Raw genomic sequence first — 14,036 nt, 5'->3', positions numbered from 1 at the left:
TTGCTTGATTTTTTATTTTTATTCATTTATTATTTTTTAAATGTCTAAATATTTTTCCCCTAACTTTTTAAATATTTTAACGAATGTGTACCTGGTGGAAAATGCTTACAGTCATTGCTGAAGTTTGTACTCCACCTTCCTTGTCGGGGCAGTCTCTGGTTGTCATGGAGATAAGTGTTGTGGCCGTCAGTTACCTAGCAACGTCGCGTTCTCTCCATTGTGCTTCCAATCCTCGTGCTTGTCGATAGTTTCTCTTCAATAGATGTAAGTTTTTCTTCTTATAAGTAGTATCAACATGGTACAATTGAATATGACTACGTAAACTCATATTTAGTCTCACACTTGAAGTGGGCATTAATTGGATCAATATGAACCAGTCTCTCAAGTGAACAAGCTAATCAAATGGTTAGCATCAGGGTAATGCAAGCGGGGAGTTTTAAACTGGCAGATTACATACACATGGATAAATTGGGATTTTGCCATAGCTAAGAAAAAAAATCCTTTAAAGGAGGTGCTGGCCAAGTAGCAGAGCAAAAGGTGTGTGAAATATGTACGACGCAAGTTGTTTTAGTAATTCCAGTAACCCCCAGAAAAAGCGTAGTTACTGGTTTAATTGGCTTAACTCAGACTAAACGTAAATCATGGGTTTTCTGTTCCAAAATGGCTAATCAAGGTGAGTTATTACGGAAACACATGCTGTGAACATAGCCTGGCAGAGAGTAGGTTTTATTCTGTTCAGGCTATGCCCAAAATATGTCGGACGTGCACCTCGAGCGCAGGCTTCTTCCGCAATTTCAGCTCAAGCAGAAATATTTCTGTGAAAGTTTTAAAAATACTTTTATGTGTAAAGCGGTGCAACGTATATACGATGTGTTAATGTAACGGATAATTCACTTAAAATCTTGAGTATTTTTACAATTTAGCAAAAACTTTCTATCTTTTAAACTACTGTGTTGATTTCAAAGTATGTTTAAGGGCAACGTGCATGTGCACCGTGAATTACTGGTCAACATGGCTGCATATGGATGACCAGAATGTAAACTGAAAGTATTTCTGTAAACCTCTGAATCAATAGTTCACTTACTGTATGTCACATCACCAACAAATTGTACAGACCCAATGCCACTGACAGACTTCAGAAGATTTTCCTTGCTTTGTTCCTACCTTAAGGAGGACCATCACCAAAATGGGTTCATTTTAGGTTTGTCTGTTTAAGACAATTATGGAACCATGTTAATTTGTTTAATGTATATTTATATGCATTTTTATTGGCAAAATGTTATCTGGTCTTTGTATTGTGGAGACAAAGGAAAGGAGACATTATATTAGGAGGGTGTGGACGTATTTACGGGTTCTTTGTACCATAAATGGGATCCTGCATGTCCCCCGTCCATTGTCCCCCATAGATATCTAGATCTTATGTTGCTCTCTATTTCTCTCTTTCCCTCTAAATGTGTCAAATTGTTCATTTGGTATTTCCCAACGTTCCCACTATTTTTTTTTATGGATTTGTACTTTTTTTTCTGGACCTTAAAGGGGGAACAGTTTTACTTGTATTTAAAGATCCCTCCAGATACAAACACCACCCTTTGAATTAACTTTATGAGCTTCAAGTCAAAGCAGAAAGTGTGTCCTTAAGTCCACATTCATACATGATGAACATCAGTAAGTATTTCCAGAACTTATGACTTTATGACATTGTCAGTATTGATGCACAAATGTGTTTGCAATTTAGGTTTGAGCTAGATCAGCTGATGCTATTAAAACTAGTCTACTGCTTCCCAGCCTGGGTTCTTGGCAATTCATGATAGAAAAAAATATAAATAAAGCTATGGGAAATATAATTGCTTTCCGCTTTTCCCACCTCTAGTTATAAAATTGGTGGATTTTGGTCTTATTTTATATTAAAACTAGAAACAGTAAAAGTATTGCCATACACTGGGTTGTCGTCTGTTCTGTTACATGCCCTGGAAATATTTAGCATTTTTCATAGCTAATATTCTTAGGAAAATGTCACCTTGCAGCAGTAGTTTTAAAACACAAATCTCTCTCTTTTTTTTAAAACTATTACCCTAAATAAGTATTTATTACCTGATCTGCAAACTGAGAGTTGACCAAGTCAGTACATTTTAATTCATTTGGTTTGGTAAACAGGATAAACACTTATTGTTTTTTTACCAGGCAGAGGAAACATCAGGCATGGCTTTGAATGCCATCAGGAGTTTGTGGAGAACCTGCCAGTTGGACAAATCTGACACCAGTGAGTCCAATACAGAGGAGGAGGAGGAGGAGGAGGAGTTATCAGTGAGGAAGCAATGTAAGCTGTTCAACATTAGGCTGCATTTGGATGATGTTTAAATTGTACATAAATGATGCTGAACTTTATAAAGGAACTGTGTGTAGAAATGATTTCATTTCCGTCATTATGTATGAAACTAGTTCTTATGTAAACAAGAAAATTAAATCATCTTTATTTAAATCTGTCAGTGTCAGTCAAAGGGGAGGATTTGATGAGCCACAAATACACAAAACGTAAACATTGTAAGAACAAGGTTATAAAGCAGCAGTTAAAGGTGTGATTCATGTTCTCCACAGTATCTATGAACCTAAGTCAGACCCTTCGAACCAGGCAGCTACTCATAAACTTCCATGGTGGTCGACCTGTTTTTCGTCTCAGAGCGCCTCTGGACCTCGTTAATTTCCCAACTATCCCTCGCCCCCGTTGGCCAATAGAGTGTGATGTCATCAGCGACATCATCCAGCATATAGGTAATTTTTCCTTTTATTTAAACTTATATGTTACCAGGCTCGTTACTGACATCCCAAAGACTTGTCATGGCTGGTAATCAGGCAAATCAGAAAAACATATTCAGTCTCAAAGCTCGGCATGCCCCATGGTTGGTTGACACATAGAGTGTGTGTTTTGTAGAGTGGGAGCCCCCCGAGCCAGAGCCTTTTTATCAACCCACGGGTCATGAGAGGACACCGATGCCAGTTGGAGAGGAGCGAGGGAAGGTGTTGTACTGCAGGGATCCTGGTAACGCCTGACAAGATTTTTTTCTTACCTTCAGTCAAGATCAATACAAGTTGTTGCTTTGAAAGCTTTTTAATAATGTTGAATTTTACATTTTACATCCGTCTCATCTTTTTAAGCAACCAAGTGTGGCTATTTTACCTGCGCTCGTGCTGGGGGAAACCAGGACCCCAGTAAGGGCACCACTCCCTACGGTAACCACACAGACTTCATTCTGGAATTTGAGTCACGCTTTGAGAGTGGGAACCTCCAGAAGGCTGTGCAAGTGTGAGTCTTTCTAGTGTAATGAGTTCATTTTTATAAATTTGCAGATTCATAGCTAAGATTCCATTTTTACCTCTGTTTGTTTTTAACTGTTACTCAAAGACAAATTTCTCTCCATCCATACGTATTTCACGGTTAGCGGCGTCTATGACTATGAGCTCACCCTCCGTACAGACATGTACACCATGAAGCACACGCAGTGGTTCTACTTCAGGGTCAGGAACATGAAGGCTGGAGTGACTTATCGGTTCACCATCATCAACCTGATGAAGAGTAATAGCCTGTACTCTCATGGCATGAGACCACTCCTTTATTCTGAAAGGGCCGCTAAGGAGAACGGTGTTGGGTGGCAACGCATAGGCTCCAATATCAGATACTATCGCAACTGCAGTCAGGTAAGTGGCATCTGGGTCATCTGTGCATTTATTTTTCTAATTTACAAGCAGCTGTGATTAATGAGGCTGAAAATGAACTTTAAGAACAGGTAAACCAGGTAGTGCAACTTTACAAGAATACAACTGATGATTAGTTTTGATTTCTCTACTTGTGTAGATTATATCACTGCCCCAACTTCATCAGTGTTTGTGTGTTTTATTAAGTTTTATGTCTGAAGACGTCTTCCAGACATATTGAATGGAAGCATAATTCAGAATGCAGCTATGTAAATTAGTAAAGTACAATAACCTAAAATAAAGATCTATGGTGTGCCTTCAGATAAACGGTTGGCAGTAAAATTAAGTAACTGGATGAGATATGCAGAAAACTCTGTTACATGAATTTCAAAGTATATTCCAGCAGATATTTTAAAGATATTCTCTCATTTTCTATTTAGAGTACGAAGAACAACAGTGATGTCATCTTCCTGTACTCGCTCACCTGGACTTTTCAGTTCCCGTATGATTCAGACACCTGCTATCTCGCCCACTGCTACCCCTACACCTATTCACGGCTGCAGCGCTACCTTAGGCGGATTTCCTCCAATCCAGCAGTGGCATCATATTGTCAAGTGCGTGTCCTGTGCCACAGCCTCGCTGGGAATGCTGTGTATGTGGTCACAATAACATCTAAGGCGGTCGGCAGGCAGGAGAGTAGGAACAAGAAGGCTGTGGTGGTGACTGCCCGAGTGCACCCAGGAGAAACCAATGGATCCTGGGTGATGGAAGGACTCCTTGATTTTCTGCTTGGGGACTCAGATGATGCTCAGTTACTCAGGGATAATTTTGTTTTCAAGGTGCTTGTTTTGTTTGTTAATACATTTAATGAGGGCAGTCTTCTCTAAGTCAGTCCTTTGTATTTGAATATTTTGCATCATTGCTGTTTTTAGTTTTAAGAGCTTCACTTCACCTGTTTGTTCCCCTCTGTGCTGGTGCAGGTGGTCCCGATGCTGAACCCAGATGGTGTGGTGGTTGGAAACTACCGCTGCTCTCTGGCAGGCAGGGACCTCAACAGAAACTACAAGACATTGCTCAGGGATTCCTTTCCCTGTGTGTGGCACACCCGGAACATGGTGGAAAGGTGAGACCCTACACATGCATGAACAACCACAAATCAGTGCTGGGATAGGGAGCTTGGACCTTTCATTTTGAGGCCTGCTTCATGATTTTTTTAAACTTTGCCTGCTGTCTTAGAAAAACTAAGCTTTCAAATGTCTAGATTCACAAATATAGCTCATGCATGTTTTATTCTCTTTGTGTTTATATTTGGGAAATCTGAATGCAGATCTGGTTCTGTTTTGTCGCTTTTTCCTCAGACTTGTGGTGGAAAAGGACGTAGTTCTGTACTGTGATTTTCATGGCCACAACCGTAAAAACAATGCCTTCATGTATGGATGCAACAACCGAGGAGAGGCTTCCCTTAAACTTCAAGAGAGAGTCTTTCCACTTATGATGAGCAAGAATGCCAGCACTAAGGTGAAATGATCATCTTTTAACTATATTTTGCCTGACAGATAATTGGTTTGAAAATATTTTGCTGACTTTTAAGAATATAACTGGAAAATCTGCACTCAGTATTTTTGGTGTTTATGCACTCAATATTTCAGCTATGACATCTAAGTCTCTCGCCTCTTCAGTTCTCCTTTAAGAGCTGTAAATTTCGGGTAGAGAAAAGCAAGGAGGGCACAGGGCGAATCGTCATGTGGAGACTTGGCATCAAAAACAGCTACACCATGGAAGCCAGCTTTGGAGGCTCCACTCTGGGTGAGTTTAGAGCAGGGGTGTCCAGCTCCGGTCCTCGAGGGGCACAATCCTGCAGGTTTTTGATGTGTCCCTGCTCCAAAACCACCTGACTCAAATTGACGAGTCATTGTGCAAAACTTAATAGGTTGTTGGATCTATTTAATTTGAGTCCTGTGTGTTGAAGCAGGAAACACTGGACAATCTGCAGGACAGCGGCCCTCGAGGATATGCTTTGGACACCCCTGGTTTAGAGTCTCTGAATGTGTGCCTACATTTGTGTAATTGTGTGCACCGTGTGTGAGGTTCTTCAGTATAATCTTTTCAAACTTTAGGCGATAGGAAAGGAACCCATTTTACAACTCAAGACCTGAAATCCTTGGGCTTTTGCTTATGTGATACCCTGCTGGACTTCTGTGACCCTGATCCAACAAAAGTGAGATAAAGCTGTGTGGGATTACAATTTACACTACTGTAGCTCTGTCTTACTCTTCTGACCTGGGAAATAAAATTTTTAAAAGTTGATTTTACATCCTTTGTGGTTTTATTTCAGAATACCTACTGTTTGACAGAATTGGCAGCAATGTTGAGTAAAGATGTCAGAGAAAGAATTGGCAAAGATTTGGGCACAGACTGTAACATCTCTGTGTCTGACCTGGAAACAAGGTAATACAATACTTATTTTAATGAATAACACACTATAGACACAGAGCAAATAAAGAATTGGTATAAAGTGTGCTTTCCTTCAGCGTCAATGTGACTATTTCGCTTTTGCTTCCACAGCACCAGTGGTTCAAATAGTTCAGATTCAGATGGACTTCCAGTTCATTTACTGAACCAGCATCAAGCTGTCCATACAGAGGTATAGAACGCTTAAATGGTTTATTTTCTTTGAATGATTAATCATGTTTGAGTCTTTTGGAAAAGTAGCTTGGAATCATAACTTCTCTTTCATCAGTTCAGCACATGTTCACATTGCTCTCCTCCACAGCAAACCCCAGTAAAAGAGCAAAAGAAACGTTTGAGGACCCGTAAAGAAAGAAACAAGCAGCAAAAAGACAGAGTGAGGAAAAGGACAGAGCCAAAGGTCTTGTAAAGTGGCATCAAAAATATTGTTAGGCTCACTGTCGTCTCCACTTAATATATTAATGTATTAATACCTTAACAAGACTGATGAGTGAATGGTATTTCAGGAGTTAAGCCAGGACAACACAGTTAAAGACAGCGTCCAAGAGAAGCCAGTTGGAAGACGCAGAAGGAAATGGCAGGTGTGAGGCTGAGTGTAAATATGCCTAAGAGGGAGTTAACCAGAGGTGAAATTTCCTCCGCTGTGAGTTGTAAAATTTCTTTCTTTTTGAAGCTCAATGGCCTGATAGAAAAGGGTGGGAACCCTCGTCCCACCACTAACGCTGGCGAGGTCAGCCAGGTGACACTGTGGCAGGGCTGCAAACCCATCAACATAGAGGTGGCGCAGTTTATAATCTCACAAAATCACCTCGTGTTTTATTCTGTTTATTTACATATTACTTACTGTTAGGAAGTTGAATTTGAGATATGCATCATTTTATGTTTTAGGATGAATGTCAGGAGTACTTGAACACCCCATACCTGCATCACAAGACAAAAGCATGTCCGAATCACAACACACTCCCTGCTGTGTCACTTCAATCAGGTAACCAACACTTATTTTCAGATGAAGATAGAATTATACTGAGACCTCAAGACATCAGTAGCCGTGATCAGCGTGCTTGGCTTGTTTCACAGGTGACCCAGCGATGAGTACACAACAGCAGAGATGCTCCAGTCAGCTGCTACACCTAAGTGCCATTAATCCATCTCCACCACGTCTCATACATTTCACCAAACAGCAGCATTCCTACCCTCAGAGATCTACTCCCTCTCATAAAGTCTACACCAGTTTGTCTGCATGTAAAGTAGTTTATAGTCAATTCTAGGTCGCCTCAAACTAAGTTAGTTTTTTTAATTAATTGATTGATTAAGAAAGTTTATTTGAACATAATAATGAAATATAAAAACAAAAAGGAAAATTAAGAAAAGAAAATCCCTCCCAAGTAAATTACAGTGATTTGAAGTCATTATACCATAGTACATTCATTACTGATAAAAACCGCTCGGTATTACATCTTATAATTAAACAGTAGTTACAAATTTCTGATTACTACTAACAAATTCTTTGCACAACACAATATAGAAATTAATATGAGAAAGTCAAAATGAAACACAACAAAAACAAAGAAAATAGTTTATATATTTGAAAAGGAGTGAGAAGGAACATAGCGTTTTGCTCTCATCCCCTTGCCTAAATAAAAAATAACACACGCGCGCACACACACACACACACACACACACACACACACACATATATATATATATATATATATATATATATATATATACACACACACATGTGTGCATACAAACATACATACATACAACATAAACATACACATATATACATAAATGCATGTACACATATATAATTACATATACTTATAGGCTTCTCCGCCTCTCATCACCATCCCATATCAATTAAGGAGTAATGAGTAATAATTACCAGTAATCCAGTAATGGTAATACATACTGTGTTTATATAATCTATAAGCTAATCTATAATCTCTAAGCTTAAAATAATTATTATATATTGATTGAAGTGGATATTTGGACATTGCATGTGTACCCCCCTCAGCACAGTTTTACCACAAAAACTTTTTAATCTCTGGCTGAAAAGGTTTTATATGTTGTATGGTAATAGGTTCTTGCTAGCTTTAAACATAAGCTGTGTTATGTGATAATTAACCAGGTCTTAAGGTTTCAGTAACTTAGACTGTAAAAACAGAGAGTTTGTATGATCCAGATATCTGACTTTATGAATAATAGAGAACACCCTCTTTTGTAATATTAACAGTGAAGAATATAAAATGATTTGTAATAGAGGACCTGCTGAATTTTATCCATGATTGAGATATGTTTTGCCAGAATTAAATTTGTCTCCCATTTTCAGGGCCGCCACCCTCCGCTAAAGCACCCTACAGGTAAATTTCATTGAGAAGTTATGTATTTAATTCCAGACAGTGCTGTTAGGCTCAGAGGCGTTGTGTCTCTTCCCTGGTAGATCTCCCCCATTCTTGTACATCAGGATGATTCCACCCATTCAGCCAGCAAAGCGTCCACAGACAACTTTCACCACCAGCAAGTTCAGTCGCCTGCATAGTTTAAGAGATACAGATGCTCTACATGCCTCAGACCTTTCCTTTGGGTCTGAGCATTCCTCCACTTCAAACACAGACATCACCAAGAAACGACTACAGAATGACAACAAGGATCCCTCTGAAGGTTCATCTGCACAGTTTTTACTATATTTCTGTGTGCCTGTTTCCATTAAAGCCAATCCTCACCCCGTCACTGTATTTTATTTTTTCAGTGGATGTGTCGCCGTTCAGAAGTGAAGCATTTCGTGAGCAGAACCAGAGCGATTGCTGCTCTGACAGCCCTCCTGAAAGAAACTGTGTTTCTGTGCAAGCATCTGAGAGGAAGATTTGGATTAAACCTTCTTGACCCCACTCTCTCCGTTTGTCATTCCCTGTCAGTAATTTAAAAAACAAAACAAAACGCAAAACAAAATTTTTTAAACTAATTTTAAAGCAACACTACATACATTTTAGACCTAACTCTGGGTTTTTGGCTCATTTAGATGGCACACTTACATTCATTATGTACATTCCTGGAGCTGTTGTCACCCTGCTGCTTCCCTAGGCTAAAAAAACCCACCACACTCCACAACTTATTTTTCCAGCTTGGGGCATCATGTTAGAGCTGTATGTTGCTTTATGGCACTGCATCACATACCAGCAACTGGATATCAACACTTATGCTGCTTTGCATGCGCACAATGGCAGATTCAGCAAAGAAACACAAGAGGACTTTGTTGGAGGAAAAAGAGACATTGACAGAGCAAGAGCCAAGACAGGAGTCCACATTGGAGGGACTTTTTCTGACTGGAGAGAGCTCGGAGAAGAGGCGGGATGCAAGAAGGATGCCAAGCCTCTGCTAGGGGGCGTCAACATGCAAAAATAAGGCAAATTCAGTAGTGTAGCTTTAAAGTAGCACAATGTACTTTCTGACCTTGAAAATATGTTCCTGACCGATTTGGATGGGACAGTAAATTTTATTAGGTACATTCCTGGAGCTGTCACTGTCCAGCAGAATCCTGAGAAATCACACTTCACAACTTTTGTTTTTGGGACACAAAATTGGGACAGTAAATTTCACCTTATGTACCGTGTCCCACACCTGCAACTGGCCCTCTTTAACAAGCACCATACAAGGGTTACTTATTGTTGGAAGGGAAGGAAGGAAGGAAAGAAAGAAAGAAACTTTGTTAAGGACACCAGAGAAAATCCGCCACAGCTCAGCAGTGCTTTGTTAAGCTCTTTCATTCCTGTTTCCTCAAACTATGCAAAAACACTGATTGACAAAAAACACACAAATATTTGACCATTTTTCTCAAAACCTTCAGCCTTCATGAATCTGTAAGATAAAACAGCAAAGAGAGAACAACGATCAGTTTCTGTCTTCTAATCTCTCATTTCAGACCAGTGATGCATAGCTTGTCTGTCGTGTGTGTGTGTGTGTGAAATATCAGATGAGTAAAGATAAAACAAACTTGGCTTTACTCCTAATAAACATTGATGGCATGGGCTGCATGAAATAATGGAACCGTCTCATACTGTGTTAAAAATGTTCATTTTCAATGTAATCATACACCAATGAGAAACCAGTAAAATCTAAGTCACTCCCAATGTGCCAAAACATTTCTGACCAGTCTGAGTGCAAATATTGGGCCCTATGGGCAGGGCTCTCTGAAGTCCAAGCTTATTCTAACACATACTGGAGATGCTCAATCAAATTAGGAACACCATGAGCTCATTTTAATGCTCCACAAGCAGTTCCTGAGCTGTATTTCAGCCAATGTTTTAAAGCAAAAACTTTGAGTTCATAGATCTGTATTTTTGTGTTTTAACTACTCTGGATTTTGCACGTTTATGAAAATACATTTTTTTCTGTAGTGTTTTACACTATTCATTAGTAACAAAAAAAAGCATCCTTAAATTCTCAGAGCATGCAGATCAGTACACGAGTTAATAAATACATGATACACAGCACACATTGTAAAAATTAGATTTAATATAAACTGCAATAATAAAAAACCCATCAGGTGTGAAAAATGTTCAAAAATAAATTCCTAAACACATTTTCTCTTTAAATATAAATCATGTGGTGGTAATATATTTTACATGAAAAAGAAAAGTCTTTTTTCGTAGTCCGTCTCCGAGTCTGGGAGGTGTGAAGAGACAATATGTCCAGTTGAGCCCAGATGCAACATGAGGCCATCACAGCTTCAAAATTCAGTCAAACTGCTGGAGATGAAATTGATCTTGTGTATGTCTGACCATGTTCCGCAGGGCCACAAAGCCAGAGATGGCCTAGATCGTAAAAACATTTCACTTGATTAGTCACAATTACCAGATGATATCTATAAACATATGTTCGAAAACTTGATTAAGGTGGAGAATGAACAACTACATCAGTCGGTTTATAAGTGGAAGGTAATCATACCTGTGTGAGTATGAATATGGTCAGAACTATGTGGACACCCCTCTCCAAGGGCTGTATGAGAATGGCTTCGTTAAGGAGCTGAAAGAGGATGAGTGGAAACTGCAGCAGGATGCTCAACAGCCAGAATCCGGCCAGCTCTGGAACCTTCCATGAACACACATTACATTAATTTTCACCACTGCTCTGCACACAGCAACTTTCTGTAGTTCATCAACTGTCTTCATCCCGACTTAAGATGGCTCACCTTTTCTTGAAGGTTCCCGGCATAACCAAGATAGAGTCTGATGGCCTCAATCAGAGTCATCAAGAGAAGAATAGTCACCAGGATGAACTTGTAGTAATCTGGCAAGACGGGATACTGGCAGAAATAACAGTCATAAAAATGTGGTCGGTAATGTTTATAGTAATGAAAACGTCCTAGTCCTTGTAAAAGTTAATAAATATTTAATAATGAGTCATTTTTTCTAAATATTTTAAAACATTTCTGCTGTTTATGGAAACTACTCATTTGACCAATGATCAGCTAATGGTGGTAGCGTGTAGGCTGATGATGATGATGATGATTATGGCATCAATGAAACAGGAAACAAAAAGACCTGCAAACTATAAAAATTCATACATAACTGTCAGAAAGGAGGTGAAGTATTACCACAAAGGCACAAAACAACAACAGACACCAAATGATTTCAATGGCACATAAGACAACACAAATGCAAAGAAAGCCCAGAAAAAGATGAAATAAACAACAGAAATCGTACCACAGGTAAGACAGAAAGATCACAAGACTACTGGAAAATGAAATGATGCTGAGATTATAAGTGAATAAAAGACACACACGTTTTGTAAACTAAAGAAAAATGAGTAAAATACCCACATTTACTTTATCTATTAAGTACCAATCTGTCTCAGTGAAGTTAAAAACAATTATTGGTTCATCCTTACATTTTCATATGTGGCTTATTTATTGATAGAAGTTTTTTTTTTTATTTATTGTCCTATTTTATTCATTATTTTATTTATATGTTTATTGTTTGTTTTTCCCGTTTACTTTGACTTGCTTCCTATCTTACCTTGAGATGCAGCATTACAACTTCACTGATCCACCACAGGGGGAAGAACCACATGTTAAAGTACAAAGACATCTGGAGCTGGAGACTGGACAGAACCTGTTTGTCTGCAAACATAAAGGCAACACCATATAAACGAATGTGAAAAGCTCAGTTTGTGGCTCAGCGGCTGCACAACCTAATTCAAGATAAATACAATACAAAAAGCGCTTCTGTATTCATGTTGCTACATCAATGCTAACATCAATGCTAATCACTTTCTAGCATTAGCTTCATGGTTTACCGTGAGGCAAAAACGTGTCCTGGGTTTTTGAAAACGGCTCCGTTCGACTCTGGTCAAATAGGATATTGCGTGAAAAGTCTTCCAAGCGTTTTCGAACCCTCTCGGGTAGCTCCATGGTGTCAGAAACTCAGCTAACAGCAACATAACCAGGGAAATACTCCGCCTCTTCCTCACTACGAGGGCAGCGTCGTTTCCATGGAAACCAAAGAACTCAAGTATTTCGTAGAGATGGGATTTATGGCTCTTTGAAGGCAGCCGGATCTTGAGGAGCCGTTCCTTTCAAAGAGCCATTCAAAAGACTGGCTCGTTCTCACAATATCTTACAAAATTTCCCAAATTTTCACAATACATAAGAATGACAAACAACCAAAATATGTACCTATATACAATCCACTATACAAGATAAAAAAAATTGGCGTGTGTATACATGTGTGTGTGTGATTGTGTGAAAGATTTCATTGAGTGTTTTTATTCTTATTCTTATTCTACTTTGATGTATGTAAAGGCTTGTTTTATTGAACAATGAGATATGAACTGAGATATGCATAAATGTTTTGAATCATGTAAAGAACTTTGTGTTGCCTATGGCATGAAAAGCGCTTTATAAATAAAGTTTGATTTGATTTTATTTGATGAAGGCAGTGTCAAAATTTTCTATATAAAAAGAATGGCTCACAAATGAACAGCTCACAGCTGTGAATCGGTTCCCATCGTTTATTTAAAAGAGTCGTTCAAAGGAATCGATTAGTTCATGAATGTCACATCTCTAGTATTCAACTGATTTACCTGAATTTGTCAGAGCAGACCTTCCAGAGAAGTTTAGACAAATCGACCTTGGCTTACAGCTGAGACCTCTTTGAATTAATTCTCTTATACATTTGTTTTTGTTTTTTTTTTTGCTAAGAAATGGCTCAGAGTTCCCAATAAATAGTTCTGGAAGAGTATTAGGTGGAGCCGCTCTAAATGCAGATGAGACTAGGTGTTAGCTGCCTGAGGGAATAGCACCAATAACAATGGCAAATTCTCTAGGAGTAACAGTAAAATTGAATTGTAATAGAAATTCATAATATGTAAATAAGTGACCATCCCTGTTAAGTAACTGACTAACAAGCAAAATGTCTCTTTCCACCCATGTTTTAAATTACAATGACTTATGCTTAAAACAGATGTCCTGATTATTCCAAATGTCATAAGAATGTTTTTATAGATTTTATTAACTTTTCCCCAAAACCAAACAGAGCAAGTGTTGCAAACATAAAATCATGTTCTATAGAATCAAATGCTTTGTGAAAGTCTAAGAACAAAATAAAACTGTCATCCTGTATTAAATCTGAGTAATCTAGTATATCAAGTACCAATCTAATATTGTCAATTATATACCTGTTAGGTAAGAAACTATTCTGAGATTCGTCTATAATATCAGATAGAACTACTTTTAGTTTTTCAGCTAAACATAGAGCGAGAATTTTGTAGTCATTGTTTAATAGGGTAACGGGACGCCAATTATCCAACACAGACTAAAAAGGGATATCTTGTTGGGTTGTACCTGTCGCCTATTGATGATGTCACCATGTTAT

The 14,036-nt window shown here is 38.5% G+C and overlaps 2 protein-coding genes across 2 annotated transcripts; one reads left to right on the top strand and one right to left on the bottom strand.

The window, feature by feature from the left end:
* The first annotated feature begins 179 nt into the window (after nt 1-179).
* On the top strand, nt 180-9,048 carry agbl2 (AGBL carboxypeptidase 2). The gene is made up of 21 exons (XM_041996222.1): nt 180-264; nt 2,182-2,317; nt 2,596-2,769; nt 2,930-3,037; nt 3,154-3,301; nt 3,438-3,693; nt 4,131-4,529; nt 4,671-4,813; nt 5,049-5,208; nt 5,370-5,496; nt 5,808-5,908; nt 6,026-6,138; nt 6,256-6,334; nt 6,464-6,559; nt 6,666-6,740; nt 6,833-6,937; nt 7,048-7,144; nt 7,237-7,401; nt 8,495-8,525; nt 8,606-8,826; nt 8,915-9,048. Exons 2-21 carry the CDS (start codon nt 2,200-2,202, stop codon nt 9,046-9,048), a joined length of 2,850 nt encoding a protein of 949 aa, XP_041852156.1. The 5' UTR covers nt 180-264; nt 2,182-2,199.
* Nucleotides 9,049-10,659: 1,611 nt separating this feature from the next.
* On the bottom strand, nt 10,660-12,648 carry tmem17 (transmembrane protein 17). The gene is made up of 5 exons (XM_041997420.1): nt 12,460-12,648; nt 12,180-12,283; nt 11,354-11,467; nt 11,110-11,253; nt 10,660-10,976 (listed from the first exon to the last, which is right to left on the bottom strand). The coding sequence occupies exons 1-5, from the start codon at nt 12,572-12,574 to the stop codon at nt 10,899-10,901; spliced, it is 555 nt and encodes a 184-aa protein (XP_041853354.1). The 5' UTR covers nt 12,575-12,648; the 3' UTR covers nt 10,660-10,898.
* Between the last annotated feature and the right edge of the window lie 1,388 nt (nt 12,649-14,036).

Source organism: Melanotaenia boesemani, chromosome 10, assembly GCF_017639745.1.
Source record: "Melanotaenia boesemani isolate fMelBoe1 chromosome 10, fMelBoe1.pri, whole genome shotgun sequence".
Classification (NCBI taxonomy): domain Eukaryota; kingdom Metazoa; phylum Chordata; class Actinopteri; order Atheriniformes; family Melanotaeniidae; genus Melanotaenia; species Melanotaenia boesemani.
This window is presented reverse-complemented; position numbering and strand designations above follow the sequence as displayed.

What these genes read in the sequence shown, in the direction of transcription:
- agbl2 (XM_041996222.1), top strand. Translation starts at nt 2,200, where the DNA reads ATGGCTTTGAATGCCATCAGGAGTTTGTGGAGAACCTGCCAGTTGGAC. An exon ending in TGCTGTGTCACTTCAATCAG is followed by an intron (nt 7,145 to 7,236) that starts GTAACCAACACT and finishes CTTGTTTCACAG; the next exon opens with GTGACCCAGCGATGAGTACA. An exon ending in CTACACCAGTTTGTCTGCAT is followed by an intron (nt 7,402 to 8,494) that starts GTAAAGTAGTTT and finishes TCCCATTTTCAG; the next exon opens with GGCCGCCACCCTCCGCTAAA.
- tmem17 (XM_041997420.1), bottom strand. Translation starts at nt 12,574, where the DNA reads ATGGAGCTACCCGAGAGGGTTCGAAAACGCTTGGAAGACTTTTCACGC. An exon ending in TTGTAATGCTGCATCTCAAG is followed by an intron (nt 11,468 to 12,179) that starts GTAAGATAGGAA and finishes TATTTCTGCCAG; the next exon opens with TATCCCGTCTTGCCAGATTA. An exon ending in CCATATTCATACTCACACAG is followed by an intron (nt 10,977 to 11,109) that starts GTATGATTACCT and finishes TTTACGATCTAG; the next exon opens with GCCATCTCTGGCTTTGTGGC.